This window comes from Xiphophorus hellerii, chromosome 7 (genome assembly GCF_003331165.1).
Source record: "Xiphophorus hellerii strain 12219 chromosome 7, Xiphophorus_hellerii-4.1, whole genome shotgun sequence".
NCBI classification, from domain to species: domain Eukaryota; kingdom Metazoa; phylum Chordata; class Actinopteri; order Cyprinodontiformes; family Poeciliidae; genus Xiphophorus; species Xiphophorus hellerii.
The window spans coordinates 31,378,062-31,396,147 of NC_045678.1; the positions used below are offsets into that span (position 1 = coordinate 31,378,062).

Here is an 18,086-nt window from a genome sequence, read left to right on the forward strand (position 1 = left end):
CGCAGTTCTCACGGGTTGTCCACACCAGAATAAACCCTGTTTTATGATTCTTTAGGGTGCTACATTAACTGTGGAACCTTTTATTTTATTTTTGACACAATAAATGGTGGGTTTTAAACTTTAACATATATAACATATATTTAACATGTATATTTAACAGACCAGTAATGATGTGTTATCATGGTGTTGTAGATTGATCTAGTCCAGTTTGAACAAATTCAAGAATTTACATGGCAAATATTTTGAAACAAAACAGGTCTAGAGGCAATAAAAGCAGTAAATCTGTCCTTTTAAAATATTCACAAGTTTAAAAAGGTTCAAATTGTATTTTGAGGAATCTGTGCCTAAAATGGGATATAGTTCAAGTTTGATCCATCTAAATATTTTGGTTTTCATTATAAGACTTTAGGATTTCAGGCATCAAAACAGTTAAATTGCATATTTTTAAATGTTTGAGTACATTTATTAGATAATTTAATAAAGTGTTATACAGAATCTTAGTATTCTACAGAAATTAGAATGAATCATGCAAGATCTGACAGACTTCAATATTACACAGTTAGAACTGATTTGCGTTGGTCAATATGTTAAAGTTATGGTTTTATGATTTCAAAATGAGATATAATGAATCTGAAGCAAACTTCGGTGTGGTTAAACATGCTTTCTAATTGCTTAAAATTCTCAGTTTACATGTTAAATAAAAACAGAACTATTTTCTTCATTTTTTGATACAAAGCACCCACTTTTCACATTATGGGACAATAAAAATATATATGTTATATTCTACTCTTTGCTGTTTTGGCTCTAGAGTCACGGAACAGAGTATAGGGCAGCAGAATCGGGGACTGAAAACTTCGTCGGACCGGAGCCGGAAGTGTGAAGTTATTTGAGCGGACCCTGAACGAAAACACAATAAACCCGAGTAAAATTATGGATCGTTTTTATTTCAAGCCTGTATATATTGGGTACATATGAAATGTAAGACTTTGGTTCGTATTTCTGATACCCAGAGTAGCGGGAGAAATGAACATCTGGGGCATTTTTTTAGATTGATTTTTGTCGGAGTTAGCCGATGCTAACAGCAGAGCTACAAACTGTTGCTCAGATCGAACCAGTTGGATCCGGTTACATCCCATAAAGTTGCTTATCTGCGCCATGAATCCGTTTGGAAGTCCGCATGGAGGAGCTTTCCAGGCCCCCAGCAGCTCCATGAAGTCCGGTCTGTTCCAGGGATTCGGGCAGCAGAATCCCAGCGGATCCCAGGGACAAAGTTTTCTCCAACCTCCTGGCTTCGGACAGCAGTCTGCTGCGCTTCAGCCTGCAGTGCAGAGTGGTTCCATTTTCGGACAACAATCTGTGGTGAACCAGCCTGCCCCTCAGGGTGACTCCATCTTTGGGCTGCCGTCTGTTGTCAGTCAGCCCGGAGGTCAGGGTGGTTACATCTTCGGACAGCCATCAAATCAGCCAACAGCGCAAAGTGGTTCCATCTTCGGACAGTCATCTACGGTGAATCAGCCATCAGCTCAGAGTGGGTCCGTTTTCGGACAGCACTCTGTTGTTAATCAGCCTTCAGGACTAAGTGGTTCCATCTTCGGACAGACTACGGTAAATCAGCCTTCCGCTCCAAATGGATCCATTTTCGGACAGACGTCTGTTGTTAATCAGCCCGGCAATCAGAGTGGTTCCATATTCGGACAGCCACCAGCAACACATCAGCCCGCAGCTCAGGTTGGTCCTGTTTTCGGACAGCAACCTGTTAATCAACCTGGAGCTCAGAGTGGTTCCGTTTTCGGACAGCCATCCACGGCCACCCAGCCTGCTACTCAGAGTGGTTCCATTTTCGGACAGCCATCCACGGCTACCCAGCCTGCTACTCAGAGTGGTTCCATTTTCGGACAACTATCCGCGGCTAATCAGCCTGCTACTCAGAGTGGTTCTATTTTCGGACAACTATCCACGGCTAATCAGCCTGCTACTCAGAGTGGTTCCATTTTCGGACAACTATCCGCGGCTAATCAGTCTGCTACTCAGAGTGGTTCTATTTTCGGACAGCCATCCACGGCTACCCAGCCTGCTACTCAGAGTGGTTCCATTTTCGGACAACTATCCGCGACTAATCAGCCTGCTACTCAGAGTGGTTCAATTTTCGGACAGGCGCCTGCCCAGGCCCAGCCTCCCATGAGCAAGGCTCCAGCCTTTGGGCAGCCTCCTGTGGTAACCAGCAGCTCAGCTGCGGCTTTCGGACTCAACCAGAGCTCTGTGTTTGGACAGAGCCCCTCCTTCGTCCAACCCTCTGCGTTCGGTCAGCGTTCAGCTTTGGGAAAGGCCCCTCCTGCTTTCGGGAGCCCTCCGTCGGGCTCCACCGCCTCCAACCCCTCATTTGTGCAGCCGGCCTCCAGCTTGTTCAGCGCCCCTCAGAATGTGAACCAGAACCGGGGGTTTGGACCTCCAGAGTTCAGCTTCAAGCCGCCCAACGAGGCCGTGTTCAAACCCATCTTCAGCGGCAGCCCGGAGCCGCCCAGCGGCCGGGGCCCGGCCCCCTCCGGCCCCTCTGCTGGCTTCTCCCAGCCGGCCGCAACCCCCTCTGGCCCAAACCCGCCATCAGGCTGTGACAGCGGCGGCCCTCGGTTCTCCTTCACCAACCCGGCGGCCCCGCCGGGCCCCAGCTCCACGGCGGAGCCGACCACCCCGTCCTCCTTCAGCTTCACCCCGAGCTCCCTGCAGACCCAGCCCTCGCCGTTCTCCTCGTTCATCAGCCCCCCCGCCTTCGGCAAGCCTAAGTCCGAGTTCGGCCCTGAAGATAAGGTGGCCCTGGAGCCCAACGTGTTCGCTCGGTTCAGCAAAGCTGCCAAGAGGAAGGACGACCCGGCCGCCAGCGGCCCCGAGAAGCCGGGCGGAGAGGACGACGCCCCCGCCCCGCTGGACGTTGACTCGCCCAGACACCCCGCCAAGAGGCCGGTGGTGAGGGCCCGGGGCATCGCAGGGGGCCTGTTTCGCCAGGCGGTGATCGGGATCCGGAAGGAGCAGAGCATCCCGGTGAGGAGAGAGGCCCCGAAGGAGCCACCGAGGCCCCCCGCCGCTCTGGGACCCCCTGCTGTGGGCCCCGCTGAGAGGCCGTCCCTGGTCCTGGAGGAGCCAGAGGAAACTCAGGGAGACGAACCGCCGGCCAAGACGCTCACAGCGCCGGCGCTGAGCAGAGACACTGCAGAGAAACCAGAAGATTCAGGTCAGAATATTAATATTTAATAAAAATAACGGAATTGATCAATACTTGATAGGATGGATCAATACTTCTGCCTCAATAACTCCAGATTTTCCCTCAGGGCAGGATAAGCCTGGCGGGCCACCAGGCTGAGTGTTACTTATTTATTTAAATCTTTCTAAAATGTTTACTTTTTCTAAGACTTTGTAATTATCAGTGATATTTTCAAATTTCCTGTCAACTTCAAACATTTTTTAGCTCAAACACACGACAGACCGCTGGATGAATGAATGAATGAATGAATGAATGAATGAATGAATGAATGAATGAATGGATGGATGGATGGATGGATGGATGAATGACTGCTCTACCTCCCAACCACCAGCTGGTTGGATGAGCAACAACAATAATAATAATGTTTAGACAATAATCAGGATTTAAAACGCTCTTTCTGTAAAACTGTCCTGTTTTTAACCAATTTAAATAATCCTGGTTATTTAAAAACAAATTCTTTGTTTTATTGTCGATATTTTCTACTGTTCTGTACTTTATAAAGCTGCTCATCCACCTCCTTTGCTTTTGCTGCTCCTCTGTCTCCTGTGGCCTAGTTAAAACAAAACGTCTCCCTCCTCTGCAGGCCCGTCTGACCCTTTGACCTCAGCCTCCGAGGCGTTGACCCCTGTGGGCCGTGGGCCCCGCAGGGACAGCATGGACAGCCTGAGCGGAGTGTCTCCCAGCGATCTGACCACCATCATGGTCAGGAACGTCCCTCCAAGCCTCAACAAGAAGGACGTGATCCAGAAGCATTTCGCTCGTTTCGGGAAAGTGGGTAAAATCTTCTGCCGGCCCAACAAGAACCAGGCCGTGGTCCACTTCGACGACCACGTGAGTCGCTGCTCTCACTTCGTCTCAGCTGGTTCTGTGTCGACTCGTACATCCGAGTCAGACGTTTCCTCCTGACATGTATGTGGAATCGGGTTTTAATTAGGACAGAAATGATTAATCAATTGTTGAAATAATACATTAGTAATTTATTAATTGTTAACTGACTCTAAAAAAGGCCAATTTCTAAAAGAACAACAAACTCAGAGCCGTAATGAAGCCAGAACAGAAAGTAGAAACTGTGGGCTGTTGATGTTCCTGCTGAGCTGCAGGCGTTCAGACGTTCACTAAAGGCTTATAGTTTCTGTATTCTAGGAAGTAAAATGTTTATTATTTAAAAAAGTTTAACTTTCTGTTTATTTACATGTCATATATTTCTAATATTGCATAAAATAAGTTTAAATGATTAAATGAGAAATCTGCAGAATGTTGCAGGTATGTTTTCAGATTAATCACCAGAACAATTGATTAATCGATTATTCTGATGATTAATCGATAGAAGAATCGTTAGTTGTAGCCCTACTCTTAATGATTTATTTTAAACGTTCTTTGTACAAACTGAGTAAAAATCTTACTGGTTTTGTTGGGAGTAGTGATGGTTTTCTGACAGGAACAGGAAACTGCTCAGTGCTGCAGCCTGGTGGTGAAGACGAGCCACAGCAGCCATGCAGTTCATCTCATCTTGTTTTGTCTTTAAGGCTTCGGCTGCTAAAGCGAAGCGGAGAGGGAAGGTTCTGCACCGACACGAGCTGCTGCTGCTCTGGCAGAAGAAGAAACAAAGTGAGCAGAACTTCAGTATTTAAAGCTTAAAGTCCATTTAATGATCCGTTGAATTTTAGGTTGTTAAAATTCTTGTGATGTTTATTTATTTGGTCTGACTGAAGCAGGTCTGATTTACTGAACAAAACTGTCTGTTAATTCATCATTTTAACAACTTTTCCACCAAAATATCTGTTAGTTTGATGGTTGAGCTCAATTTCATCGATTTAAACTTGATGATGGTTTGTTTTGGATTGAGGTCATTCAGAGATCAGATAATTGTTATTAATTTGAATAAAAGTGGGTTTATGGAGAGTTTTTGTCTCCTTCAGGTCCTGGAGACAAAGGCAGCAGAGCGCCAGCAGAACCCGACCAAACCGCAGCAGAAAGTCCTAAAGCGGAGGAGCCGAAGCCGGGTTGTTCTCCTCTCAGACGGCCAACCCTGATGCCTCCGGCGCTGGGTGGCCACGCCTCCTTCAGGCAGAGGTAGGTCCGTCTGAACGGATCAGAACCGGTTCCGTCTGGGTTCGGCTGCAGCTCTGCGTCTCGCCTCCTGCAGCTCTCCGTTGAGGAGGCCGTCTCCAGCCAAGCTGCTGCCGTTTGACTCGGAGCCTCATAAGGAGAACGTCACCGAGTCCCAGGGGTCGGAGCGTCTCGTCCCGTCCTCCCTGGTCCACCTGGTCGGACAGGTCGCTGAGACCGCCGAGGACAAGTACCGTCTCCTGGAGCAGAGAGACAAAGTCCTGCGTCAAGGTGAGGACGGTGTCTGTCTGCTGCAGCTGCAAACGCCTCTGAAAACCTGACAGTCCCGTCCTCCTGTCCCTCAGGACGACCCAAGAGGACGGACCTGGACCTGTCCAAGGTGTTTGTGGGGACGTGTCCGGACATGTGTCCAGAGAAGGAGAGGTACATGAGGGAGACACGGAACCAGCTCAGCGTGTACGAGGTGGTCCAGAACACGGAGGTGGTAAGAACCCGAAACATTCTGGTATATTTTAATGATGCTGCTCCTGCGGTCACACCGGCCGGACGGACGGACGGTCGGCATCTGATCCCAGTCCGAACTGATCCAAATAGTTTCTGATCATCTCTTGAAGATTCAGGAGATGTTTCACTGAAGAACTTTGTCTCTTTCTCTTAAACATTTGTTTCCAGGCTCATTTAGCTGTTTAATTTGCACAGTAATGGAAACGTTTGTATTCATATGTGAGTTGATGTTGAAGCCAGACGTCCAGGGATTCCTGTGGAAACCTTCATCCAGAAGGAACTGGTCTGTTCTGCTCCCACCAGGTGGATCATGCAGCTGCTATAAAGGAGTACAGCCGCTCCTCGGCCGACCAGGAGGAGCCTCTTCCTCACGAGCTGCGGCCCCTCCCGGTGCTCAGCAGGACCATGGACTACCTGGTGACCCAGATCATGGACCGGGGTCCGGACAGCCACAGAGACTGGTACGACTTTGTGTGGAACCGAACCCGAGGCATTCGCAAGGTAAGCGTCAGAGCGGCGACGTCCAGCAGATTCCCGCACGGCGGCGGTTTGACGGTCCCGCTGTGCTCAGGACATCACCCAGCAGCGGCTCTGCTGCCCCCACACCGTGTCGCTGATCGAGAAATGCACCAGGTTCCACGTTCACTGCGCCCACCACCTCTGCGAGCAGCACATGTCGTCCTTCGACGCCAAGATCAACAACGAGAACATGACCAAGTGCCTGCAGAGTCTGAAGGAAATGTACGAGGATCTGGCGACGCAGCAGACGTTCTGCCCCCTGGAGGCCGAGTTCCGCCAGTACAGCGTCCTGCTGAAGCTCAACGACGGCGACATCCTGCGGTCAGTCTCTCTGAGACCTCAGCCTGCTGCAACGCCGCGGCCTGAAACCAACCGTTATATTAGTAATCCATTACTCTGTTGATTAGGATTAATCAGTTATTCTGACAATCAATTACTACGATGATTAATTGGCTATTAAGATTATAAAAATTTTCTGCCAGGTTTTTATTGAACCACTTCAGTGTTTTTTATGCAATATTTTAAATACGTTAAAGTTTCAGAATAGCAAATAATACAATTCTTTTTTAAATAAAAACATTTTTTTTGCCTAAATAGCGCTCCTTTAGTGAACACTTGAACTTTTGAATCAAAGATGGATCCGCAGCTAAAAAACTTTTTGTAACTTGAATAAAAAATATTTATAAAGTTTTTTTAAATCTTAAATCCATAATGTTTATAACTAAAGCTCTGTGTTGTTTTTTCACCAAATTGCCTTTTTTAGTTTTTGTTAATTGATTGCTAATTTAATTGATGATTTAATTAATCATAATTAATCGTTTCCTGAAACAACTGGATCAGAACCGCCTTCAGGTTTCCCCCCGTTCTGACCGATAAGTCCAGGCCGGACGCCGTCGTTCCTCACGGCGTTTTGACGACTTCCTGTCCCCACAGGGAGGTGCAGCAGTTCCGCGACGAGGTCCGGAAATCTCTGGAGGTGAAGTTTGCGGTTCAAGCCTTTGCGGCCGTCAGCAGCAACAACTTTGTTCGCTTCTTCAAGCTGGTGAAAGGAGCTTCTTACCTGTCCAGCTGCCTGCTGCACCGATACTTCAACCAGGTGGGGAACCAACAGGAAACCTGCTGCTCATCACTTCCTGTTTGATTCTCTGACAAGAGGACGTTCAGTCAGTGCTGGTTTTTGGGTTTTAATCGTCCGGGCGGTGGTTCTGTTTGCAGGTCCGATCGAAGGCCCTGAAGGCCCTGATCACGGCTCACACCTTCGGCACGCGATCCACCCCGTTCCCCGTCGACGACATCGTCCGGATGTTGATGTTCCGCAGCGCGTCTGAAGCAGCGGACTTCGTCCAGCAGTACGGCCTCAACGTCAACGACGGGTGAGGCGGTTTGACCTTCACAGAGGCTGTTTGGGTCGCGGTCCGGGTCGGTGAGTCTTTGACGGAGGAACGTTCTGTGCGGTTCTCCTCAGGCTGGTGGAGCTGAGTCGGAACTTCCAGGAGCCGGAGCTCCCGCTGTCCCTGAAGAGGTCAGAGGTCATCCTGTCCAAGAAGGCGCCGCTGATCGGGGAGGTGGTGAACGGAGGTCGGGTCCCCGACCCGCCGCAGCACCGTCCCGTCTGCAGCTTCGACTCCTACAACAGATACAGAGGAGACGGGCTGCTGGCGGAGCCCGACTACGGATACGTTAACCCCCGAGGCGCCGGGGCCGCACAGACTGGTACTTCCTGCTCACTTCCTGCTCACTTCCTGCTCACTTCCTGGTTCTGATTCTCAATATCTCAGTCAGGCAAAAGGTTCATCTATGGAACTTTCCCAGGATTTGCTCTTTTTGGTTTTCTAATTTATTGATTCACCGTTTTGGTCCCATCGATTCGTTATCAACTCGTGTTTCTGATGAAACAGAAACAGGGTCAGGAAGTCCAGTAAGACTTTCTGACCCTGTTTGATCAAATGAAGACGTGGTGAAAAGAAAGTTCACCATCTGACTGGATTCATGGCTCGTCGAAGACAATTTAGCATTTTTTTGTTTTTTTTTTCCTCTTCAAATAAATCAGTTTTTTGGGACGAGACAGGAAAAAAAAAAAAAGTTTGAAAACCTTCATAAGTTCAAGACGGTTTAATTTTTTCTGTCATAATTCCATAAATAATTCTGCATTAAATGAATGCTGATCGTTTCAGAACGGTAGATCACGTGAATGTTTTCTGGTTCCAGCTGACAGCGTTGTGGTTTCCTCCCCGCCGCGCGTCGAGGCTCCGCCGCCGCCGCCGGTCATCGTTCCCGACGCTCCGGCTGAGACCGGAGAGCCGTTCCCGCCGGCGGCTCCCATCTTCCAGCCGATCGCTCCGCCTGAACCCACCAAACCTCCGTCACCTCCACCCAAACCCCAGCCGCTCTACAACGAGGAGGTGGGAGGCAGCCGGCAGACTCTGCCGTCCGCCATCTTGATTCTGTGCTGACGTTCTGCTGCGTTGTGTTCCAGGATGTCCTGGCGGCGGCGGAGGCGCTGCTGGAGGAAGTGGTGGAGGCCGAAGTCAGAGCGCTCGCTGACGGAGGCGCCAGCTACGCCAGAGCAGCCCTTCGGTAAGCTAGTGCTCAGCGTTTGGTTCTGCGCATCAGGCGGACGCTTCGATGATCTGTGATGGTGTTCACGCAGGGAGAGCGAGGCGCAGCTGGAGGTTGTGGTGCAGGAGGTGTTGGAGCAGATGATGACAGAGGTTTCAGCGTCAGAGATCCGGCTGGAGCAGGAGCGGCTCGCTGAGGAGCGACGCAGACTGGAGGAGGCCAGGTTCGGTTCCCACAATGCACTGCAGGTCCCAACCCGACCTCCATCAGGACAGGGGGACCCCGCTGGATGTTTCTACGTTTTCCGCTCTGTGTCCATGTTTCTGTGTTTCCTCTGCGTCTCAGGCGCCGTCAGGAGCGCCAAGCCTTCCTGGCTCAGTTCAGCTGCTCGCTCTGCTCAGAGGTCGTCCAGCAGGTCGTCGCTGAAGTCGTGAGGGAAACCGCCGCCGCCGAGATCCAGTAAGACTTCCTGAACCCGTTTGATAGACTGAAGACGTGATGAAAAGGAAGTACACCCCTGGTTTAGTTCAGGTTTTTGGGACATCTGAAGACCAGCAGTGGGATTTTCAGTCCAAAAACTGTTTTTCTGTTGAATGACTGAATAAATCGACGTTATATGAGGATTATTAACAGCAGGAATATTTCTGGGTTTTAATCTGTTCTTCCACCATCAGATTGGATCAAAGTTTTTCTATCCGTTCATCTTTCTGATCCTTCATGGAGCTTCTGTAGAAATGTGGAGGCTCACATTAGCGTTAGCTGCTACGTGTTGAAATGCTATTTCAGGCTTGAATAGCTTAGCTCATATGCTAACTCCTTTTAGTACAACTTAGGTTTTTTTTTTTACACTTTTTAACTTTGTTTTCATCCATTTAGATCCTAAAAGATGCAAAATTTTCTTTCTTTCCATCATAACTGATCAGGTTCTGATTAGAGCCGTTAGAACCGGCGGTAGAATCGTCTCGCTCAGATTTCACTTTTCCGTTTGTTGGATCTTTGAGCCGTTTTGTTTTTCCAGGGTGGCTGTGGATGAGCAAGCCGAGCGTCTGGCCCGATGCAGCGATCAGATCTGCAGCAGCCTGATCGAGGAGACGTTGGCTGCAGACGTCGCTCAGCTAGCAGAGGATGTTCTGGAGGCTCAGCTGGAACGGATCCATAAGTTCATCAAAAGGTTGAAACGGATCAGAACGTCAGCGTAGAACCTGGATGAGTTTGGGCCTAGTTAAAGTTTTGCGTGAACCTCCAGGTGGAGCGATGTGGTCGCCGTCCGCCGCCAGCTGAAGCGTCAGATGAGGAGTTTCCCTGCGGCGCCGTGCTGCGTGGATCCTCGCTTCAAGCTGCGGGCCCTGGCCCCCAGCGCCCCCCAGAGGCCCTCCATGGCGGACCTGGCCCGGGGCCTGGTGGACCTGGGGAACGCCGGCGTGTTGACCGTGTCCAGCACCAGGTGGGTCCGTCCCGGCCTCGCCTTGCTGCGCCGTGGAGCGAGGCGAAGCTAAAACGGGTCTCCTGTTTGTTCAGGTTGCTGCGGATGCGCCGCGGCGCCGTCCACCAGATGAGGGTCCAGTCCTTCTACCAGCAGCTGCTGGAGTGAGTCCGGGTCCAATCGCTCCGAGGGTCAGGTCCTGAAGCAGAACTTTGACCCGGTTCTGGTGTTTCTCTCAGGGAGACGTGCTGGAAGCCGTTGGATCTGCCGGCGCTGGCCACGGAAAACGTCCCGAACCCGACGGACCGGATCTTCTGGAAGGTTCTGCTGCTGCTGCCCAGCGAACGGGAGGCCGGCCCGGCGGACCGGTGAGCAGGCCGGGTGGAACCGACCGATTAGTGATTGATTCATCTGTCAATCAGTCGGGACGATTAATCGGTTATTTTATCAATTACTCTGATGATTGATTATTAAATTCTGACCGTTATTTTGATGATTAATCAATGATTATTCTATCGATTATTTAGACAATTAATGGATTTTTTATCAATTGTTTTGACAGTCGCTAAAATTTAATATTCTATTGATTATTCTGACAATCAGTTTTTATTATGATTAAGTATTCTGTTAATTAATCGATTATTATGAAGATTAATCAAGATGAATAATTCGGTTTCATTGCTGCTCTGACTCTGTTCTTGTTTTTGTATCGTCTGTAAACTCAACAATTAATCAATTTCCTAAATTATTTGACAATAATTTAAAGAATCCATTAATCATGATTGATTGTTTCAATACACGATAGTCCAGATATTCATTTATTGTGACATACTTTAGAGAAAATCTCTTATGGCTGCAGAACCTCAGCATAATGCTGCCACCGCCGTGTTTCAGTGTTGGGACTGAAAACATCAGTTTATCCAGACAGGAGAAAAAAATCCCACCAATCCAAACAGTTTTTAAAATCAAGCTAAAATCAAAGCAGACGTTCTGAATGAACCCGTTTGCTGCTGTCTGTGCTCAGGGTTCTGTCGGACTGGCTGGAGGTGAAACTCGGCGCCGACTCGGAGTCGGAGGAGCAGAGAGACGGGACGCTGAGGACGCTGCGTGTCTCCAACAGCCTGCAGGACAACGGACACAGAACTCACAAAGTCCACGTCACAGTGAAGGTCAGGTTAAAGGTCACGGAGGAGGAGCTGGAAGGTGGAGGTCAACTTTGTTCCCAGAGTCATTTTCTAAATTTATAGATTATTTTCAGTTGATTCCAAAGAAGAAAAACTGAATGAAACCTGGTTCTGCTCTTTAGAGCAGCAGATTGTAGTCGTGTCAGATTCCTGTGATTGGAGCGACTCGGCTCTGCTGAGCTTTCCTCCGTCTCTCCAGGCGTCCAGAGGTCCGCTGACCGACGCCGGCCTGTCCGGAGCGGAGGAGCGCTGCGAGCTGCGCGGCGCCGCGGCCATCATGATGCTGCTGCCCCTCCTGCAGGCGGAGCAGGCGGAGCAGGACGTCCCTCTGCTCTCCGCCCTGCTGCAGCTCAAACAGCTGCAGCAGATCAGCAGCTGGAACTGCCCGCTGCCGCTGGTGGTCCTGGTGCCATGGCAACGGGGCGCTGCGGACGCCGAGAGGCTGGAAGAAGGTGATTCCTGGGAGATGACCCCCCATCGATGTTCACCCGTCTGCAACAGTCAGGGATCCGTCCAGTTCAGGGCTGAAACGATTAATCGTGATTAATCAGTTACTGAAATAATCATCAACTAATTTAGTAATCGATAAATTAATTGGAGACTTTGCTGGAAAAATGAAAACACTGAGAGCAGCAATAAGCAAAACTTAAAAACATTATTTGTCTTTAAATTTTTTTTAGGCACCTTTTATTATCAATTATTAATCAGTTTATCCAAAAAATAATCAATAGATCAATCCTGCAGTATTGTTGTTTTTCACATGTTGATTTTTTAGCTGCAGATTCTTCAAATGATCAGATGTTCAATAAATTCCTCTATTCTAGGCAGTAAATGTTTAAAGCAAATTAATTATTTATTCATTTGAATCTTTTTATCTCATTATCAGAATAATCAATAATTCTGACATTTAATTAATTATTCTGATGATTAATTTACTAAAAGGAGGCTGTTGCTGCATTTTAGGCAATAAAATGTTGATTTTCTTATTTAAAAAATGAATTTAAATATTTATTTTAGTCTTTTAATGTTTTTCTAATATTGTGTGGAAAAAAGTTAAGTGGTGAAAAAGAAACTTGGAGAATGAGAAATTATTTCCTCGTCAAACTAATAACTAAATCAGTGGGGCCCCTGAGGGCCCCGAGGCCCCTGACGTCCCTGAGGGCCCCGAGGCCCCTGACGTCCCTGAGGGCCCGGCATCCTGCAGGTTCTGGTCTCTCCCTGGTTTAACTCACCGGATCCAATGATGGATCATTAGAGGCTGAAGGAGAACATGGACCTGCTGAAAGGTTGTTGGTACCAGGGAGAGAACTAGAACCTGCAGGACGCCGGAACCTCAGGGGCCTCCAGGACCCACTTTGGGCCCCCTGAACTAGATCAATGCTTGTTTGCTGTCCTGTTCCTGTCCGGTTCTGGTCCCGGTCCGGTTCTGGTCCGGTTCTGGTTGATTGGCCTGCTTGTCGTCATGGTTCTGGTCCGGTCCGGTCCGGTCCCTGCCTGCTTGTCATCACGGTTCTGTGTCTCTCAGCCCTGCAGCTCCAGGCTCTGATGGAGGAAGAGTTGATCTCAGACTTCCTGCTCGTCTTCATCCCAGACTCCACCAGCGACCTGCAGGGATCCCAGCAGGTAGAACCTAAAAGTCCTGCAGCGTTTCGGACCCGGACCTCCGGCTGCACCGTTTCTCCACCGGTTCTTCTCTCTGTCTCTGAGCAGCTGACCCGGGCCGTCCGCTGGCTGCTGGCCCGCCGCCCTCCGACCCCGCCGCTGTCCTGCCGGCCGCTGGTCCAGCTGGTCGAAGCCACGCTGAGCCAGGAGTTCTGCCCCAGAGTTTACTCCAACCGGCAGAACCGGGCCGCCGCCCGGCTGCCCTGCCAGGGCCCGGCGCCGGCGGTCCGGCTGTACAACGCCGTCCTGGCCCACGTGGCGGACAGAGTGGCGTCCCCGGAGCTGAGCTGCCTGTCATGGCCGCCTGCCGAGTTCAGCGAGCCGGAGACCCGAGAGTTCATCCCTCACCTGGGCTGGAACTCGCCGCTGCAGCTGGGCTGGCTGAGGACGGCGCTGCTCGGCCTGCAGCTGCCGGAGTGGGAGGAGCTTCCTGCTGCAGGTGGGACCAGACTGGAACCATTGATCCTGATTAATCGATTATTGAAGTGATCGCCAGCTAGTTCAGTAATCAGTGAATCGTTAACTGGATTATACAAACTCTTAATAAACAATAATCCCAGATTAACCGTTTGCTGTTTCACATGTTGGTTTCAGGATTTTAGACTTTAAATGAACATTTATTTTTATTTGCATTCATATGTATCTATAAAATAAGCCTAAAGAATTACATGATAAATCTGCAGAATGTGGCAGCTTTTTTATTCAATTAATCAATTAATCGTCAGAATAACTGATAGTCTAATTGTTTACTAATATAATGATTATCTGCAGAAGAGTGTGGATGAGGTCAGAGGTCAGGTTTAGGGTCACTAACTCTTCCTCCTCCTGTCAGACTCCTGGCCCGATCTCTGCGCCTCCATCTTTCGTTACGCCGCTCACATCCCAACTTCACGCCACAGTCAGCCGCTCCTCATGTCCCGGCTGGAGAACCTTCTGGAGCGGGTCCGACTGACGCCTCCACTCAGCCGGCGCCCCAGGCCCGGACTGACCCGGGGCGGCATCGGCCCGGGGGCGGCCTGCAGCCTGATTCCCTGGGACGACGTCGTCCTCATCTTCATCGACCACAAGCTGAAGGACTGGCAGCCAACTGGACCGCCTGCTGCTCCAGGTACCACCTCCAGAACCTCCTGGAAGTTCTGTCTCTACTCTGCTTCTAGACACAACCGTCTTCATCACTAATAACCATCAATAATGATAATAACCAGTAATCATCATCTTCATCAATAATCCTGCAGATTTTCTGAAGCTCTTCCAGAGTTAACTGGTTTTACTGGAATATATTTTAATGCTCCTCAACTCTGACCTTTGACCCCACCTCCTCTCTCTCTTGTTAAACTGACAAGAAATTAATCAGGAAGTTTCATCAGTGATATATTTCCTACTCCGAGTTTCCCAACATAACCTCTGCTGTTGCTCTAATTGTTGCTGTTGCTCTAACTGTTGCTGTTGCTCTAATTGTTGCTGTTGCTCTAATTGTTGCTGTTGCTCTAACTGTTGCTGTTGCTCTAATTGTTGCTGTTGCTCTAATTGTTGCTGTTGCTCTAACTGTTGCTGTTGCTCTAATTGTTGCTGTTGCTCTAACTGTTGCTGTTGCTCTAATTGTTGCTGTTGCTCTAATTGTTGCTGTTGCTCTAACTGTTGCTGTTGCTCTAATTGTTGCTGTTGCTCTAACTGTTGCTGTTGCTCTAATTGTTGCTGTTGCTCTAATTGTTGCTGTTGCTCTAATTGTTGCTGTTGCTCTAATTGTTGCTGTTGCTCTAACTGTTGCTGTTGCTCTAATTGTTGCTGTTGCTCTAACTGTTGCTCTAATTGTTGCTGTTGCTCTAATTGTTGCTCTAATTGTTGCTGTTGCTCTAATTGTTGCTCTAATTGTTGCTCTAGTTGCTGTTGCTCTAATTGTTGCTCTCTGCTCCAGACTCGCTGACGGCGGACGGAGAGGTTCTGGTTTTCTTCCCCAGCGGTTCCCTGGACGGGTTCCGGCCTCCGGCTGAGTGGGTTCTGGCCGTGGATCGGACCCACAGGGAGACGCAGCAGGAGGAAGAGGAGGGGTGAGGAAGATGTTTCCTGGTTTCTCTTGCGGCTCCCGACGCCTCGGCTGGTTTGATCTGATCTGGACTCGATCGTTTGGACCTCAGCGTTTCTGAACATCAGGAGTGTCAACGTTTGTCCAGATGGAGACGTTTTATTTTTAAATTATAAATGAATATTTTCTTACAGTAGAAAATGATTCCATTCGTCTTTAACAGGATTTAACTCTGAAGCACCAAAATCTGTTTTGATTCAACTTGGTAAAGAAACAGGAAATGATTTTGCTGAGACCAAAATCCTGCTGAGAAAAAATATTTATTTCTCACTGAGCTCAAAACAACTTCAGCTTTTTATTTATGATTTCTGCTTCCCTTTCTGACTTTATTTGTTTCATTAAACTATTAAATAAATATATTAAATGTTTAGGTAGAAAATAAAGAAAGTAACATTTTTGAACAGCACTGCTGCTGAAAAGAAAAGTTTTTAATTCTGCTGATTGATTTTATTTTTGTAAAAATTAAAGCTAAACTTTAATTTTCCTGTGTTTTTGCTGTCAGATGGGCCCCGGCCCCCAGCGCTCTGCGTTCGGCTCCGGCCCTGAGGCAGAAGTTGTTCCACAGCCAGGTGGAGGCCCCTGGGGCCCCTGAGGACCCCGGGGCCCCACCGCCTCTCCTGGACATCACACACACTCCCAGCGCGGAGGAGCTGCTGGCCCACAGAGTTCTGCAGAACCTGGAGGAGGAGAAGGCCGAGAGCAGGAGGTAGTCATGATGACACTCTGGTTCTGGTTCTGGTTCTGGTTCGGTTGACTCTTTAGTTTTTAGTTTCCAACCTTGTCAGAACAGCGAGACCTTCCAGGAGGTTCTGTTTGGGTTTCCTGGTTCTAATCTGGTCGGATTGATCCGTGGATTAAAACGTTTATTCCCGAATCTCCTCTGATCTCCTCCATGTTATCAGTTCTGTCGTCATGGTAACGCTCTCTCTCCGCAGGAGTCTGGAGCAGCTGCAGCGCTGGCTGGACGGCGACCCGTTGGACCACCTGGCGACCCCGCTCTTCATCCCGTCCTCCACCCTGCTGTCCTCTCCGTCCACCATGCGGGTTTCTGCGCCTGCCGCCGCGCAGGTTCCCTCTTCTTCTTCTCTGGTCACGTTGCACACATCTTTAATATTTCACGGTTGATTTTTAAGTTTGTTGTCGTTTTGGTTTCCCAGAAACTGGAGACGGAGGAGCGAGTGGATGGAGCGTCCCGGTCCGGGGCGTCCGGGTCCGGAGCGTCCCGGTCCGGAGCGTCCCGGTCCGCAGCGCCGCCCGTCCCTCTGGCCCGGAGGCTGCAGGCGCTGCAGCAGCAGATCGTGGCGAGCAGAGAAGAAGAACAGACCTGCAGGCTGAAGCTCAGCGCCCTGCTGAGCATCGTGGACGACTGAAGATGATGAAGATGATGAAGATGGATTTTTATTATCAGAAGAACTAAAATCAGGACTTTTATAAATATTTAGTTTTGTAGAGTCGGGTTCTTCTTGTCTTGGACTCCGATGATAAATAATGTGTTGAAATCGTTTTATTTTCATTCTGTTCAAATATTAAATAAATATTTTCATGTAAAACCTTCAGCTTGTTTGTGATTAAATCCTGGAGGAGGTCGAGGATCTGATTGGACGGCTCGGCTGTAGCCCCGCCCCCGTGCAGCTGAAGGCTGCTGGGAGACGCGGTTTCATCTGCAGAGCAGGAGCCGACCGGTGTTCTGGTTCTGGAGAGTCCGGTTCTGCAGACTGAAGACGTGAGTATTTCACTTTTTACTCTGAACTTGATTGTTCTGGACCAGAACCGGGTCATGTGGTTCCCTCAGGCAGGAAGTAAATTTAATTTGAAGAAATATTGTTTCTGTAATCTTATGTAAATGATTCAGATTTGACATAAGACTGAATATTGTAATAATGTTTTAAAGCCATTTAAATTAAAACTTGGTTTTGTTATTTAAATACTTTTAGTTCAACAAAAGGAAAACTTGATCTTTTGGACTGAAATCCTGTTTTGTTTTACAGAAAAAAGCTGTAATAATTATTACTAGAAAACATTACAGTCATTAAATACATTATTTTATCATTTCAAAAATATTTAAAGTCTATGACATCGTTGACTTTAATATTTTATTGTTTATGTATAAGGCTCAATAAAACATGTTGCCTTCTGACATCCCAGTCAGTTTTGGTTTTTTGTTCCAGTTTGAAGGAACGATCTGCCTCCATCCAAAACACATTAATATACATATTTAAGAGATTGACAAAAGTTTTTTTTTTAAGAAATATGAAATAGCATAATGTGAATCCATAAAAACAGTTTGAGTTCATGTTTTTGTTAATCCTTATTGTTTGAATATATTCCTGGTTTAAAGGGCAGATATGAGATTTGTTTTCTTCTTTCTGCTGCCTTTCATCTCATTAATTAGTTTTTCCTCTTTATCTATTGTCGATTTGTTTTTAATTAAATTAATAAATATTTAATAACTTCAATCAGGGGCTCTATAAAGAGGAAAAAAACCGAATCTGAATTGAAATTTAAAGGTTTATTGCTGAACAAGAACTTCAAGATGACAGAGGAAAACAATTTCAACTTAACTATATAACATGAATCACTTGGCTGATTTGATTTTTTTTTTTTCAAAAACCAATTTTTGTAAAAAATTTACTTAGGGCATTATTTTTGGAAGGTCACCATTTTATTTTCAGTATAATAAATATTTCTTATACAAATTATTCATAAATATTTTTTATGCTGAAAATAAAATGGTGACCTTCCAAAAATAAGGTCCTCAGTAATATTTTTACCAAAAGTGATTTTGGCTACAAAAAAAAAAAAAAAATCACCAAAACTTTTTTTGGC

The 18,086-nt window shown here is 47.8% G+C and overlaps 1 protein-coding gene across 3 annotated transcripts; it reads left to right on the forward strand.

Annotated features, from left to right (window-relative positions):
* The first annotated feature begins 843 nt into the window (after window positions 1-843).
* Window positions 844-16,816, forward strand: mcm3ap (minichromosome maintenance complex component 3 associated protein). 3 transcript variants are annotated; one of them, XM_032567770.1, is made up of 29 exons: window positions 844-1,936; window positions 2,177-3,226; window positions 3,840-4,087; window positions 4,783-4,864; window positions 5,176-5,329; window positions 5,403-5,596; window positions 5,671-5,810; window positions 6,134-6,331; window positions 6,402-6,670; window positions 7,283-7,445; window positions 7,565-7,722; window positions 7,815-8,062; window positions 8,558-8,751; window positions 8,826-8,926; window positions 9,000-9,131; window positions 9,254-9,367; window positions 9,927-10,079; window positions 10,155-10,352; window positions 10,427-10,495; window positions 10,571-10,699; window positions 11,356-11,500; window positions 11,715-11,967; window positions 13,041-13,138; window positions 13,226-13,616; window positions 14,010-14,285; window positions 15,093-15,225; window positions 15,763-15,966; window positions 16,196-16,328; window positions 16,418-16,816. In XM_032567770.1, the coding sequence occupies exons 1-29, from the start codon at window positions 1,156-1,158 to the stop codon at window positions 16,628-16,630; spliced, it is 6,621 nt and encodes a 2,206-aa protein (XP_032423661.1). In that variant the 5' UTR covers window positions 844-1,155; the 3' UTR covers window positions 16,631-16,816. The 3 variants fall into 3 exon arrangements, with proteins under 3 accessions (XP_032423661.1, XP_032423660.1, XP_032423659.1); XM_032567769.1 differs by having other exon boundaries at window positions 844-1,760; window positions 1,824-3,226; XM_032567768.1 differs by having other exon boundaries at window positions 844-3,226.
* The last annotated feature ends 1,270 nt before the right edge of the window (window positions 16,817-18,086 follow it).

Bases quoted from the DNA above. Each gene is read 5' to 3' on its own strand.
- mcm3ap (XM_032567768.1), top strand. From the start codon at position 1,156: ATGAATCCGTTTGGAAGTCCGCATGGAGGAGCTTTCCAGGCCCCCAGC. The intron at 9,368-9,926 runs GTAAGACTTCCT...TTGTTTTTCCAG, and splicing joins ACCGCCGCCGCCGAGATCCA to GGTGGCTGTGGATGAGCAAG. The intron at 15,226-15,762 runs GTGAGGAAGATG...TTTTGCTGTCAG, and splicing joins CAGCAGGAGGAAGAGGAGGG to ATGGGCCCCGGCCCCCAGCG.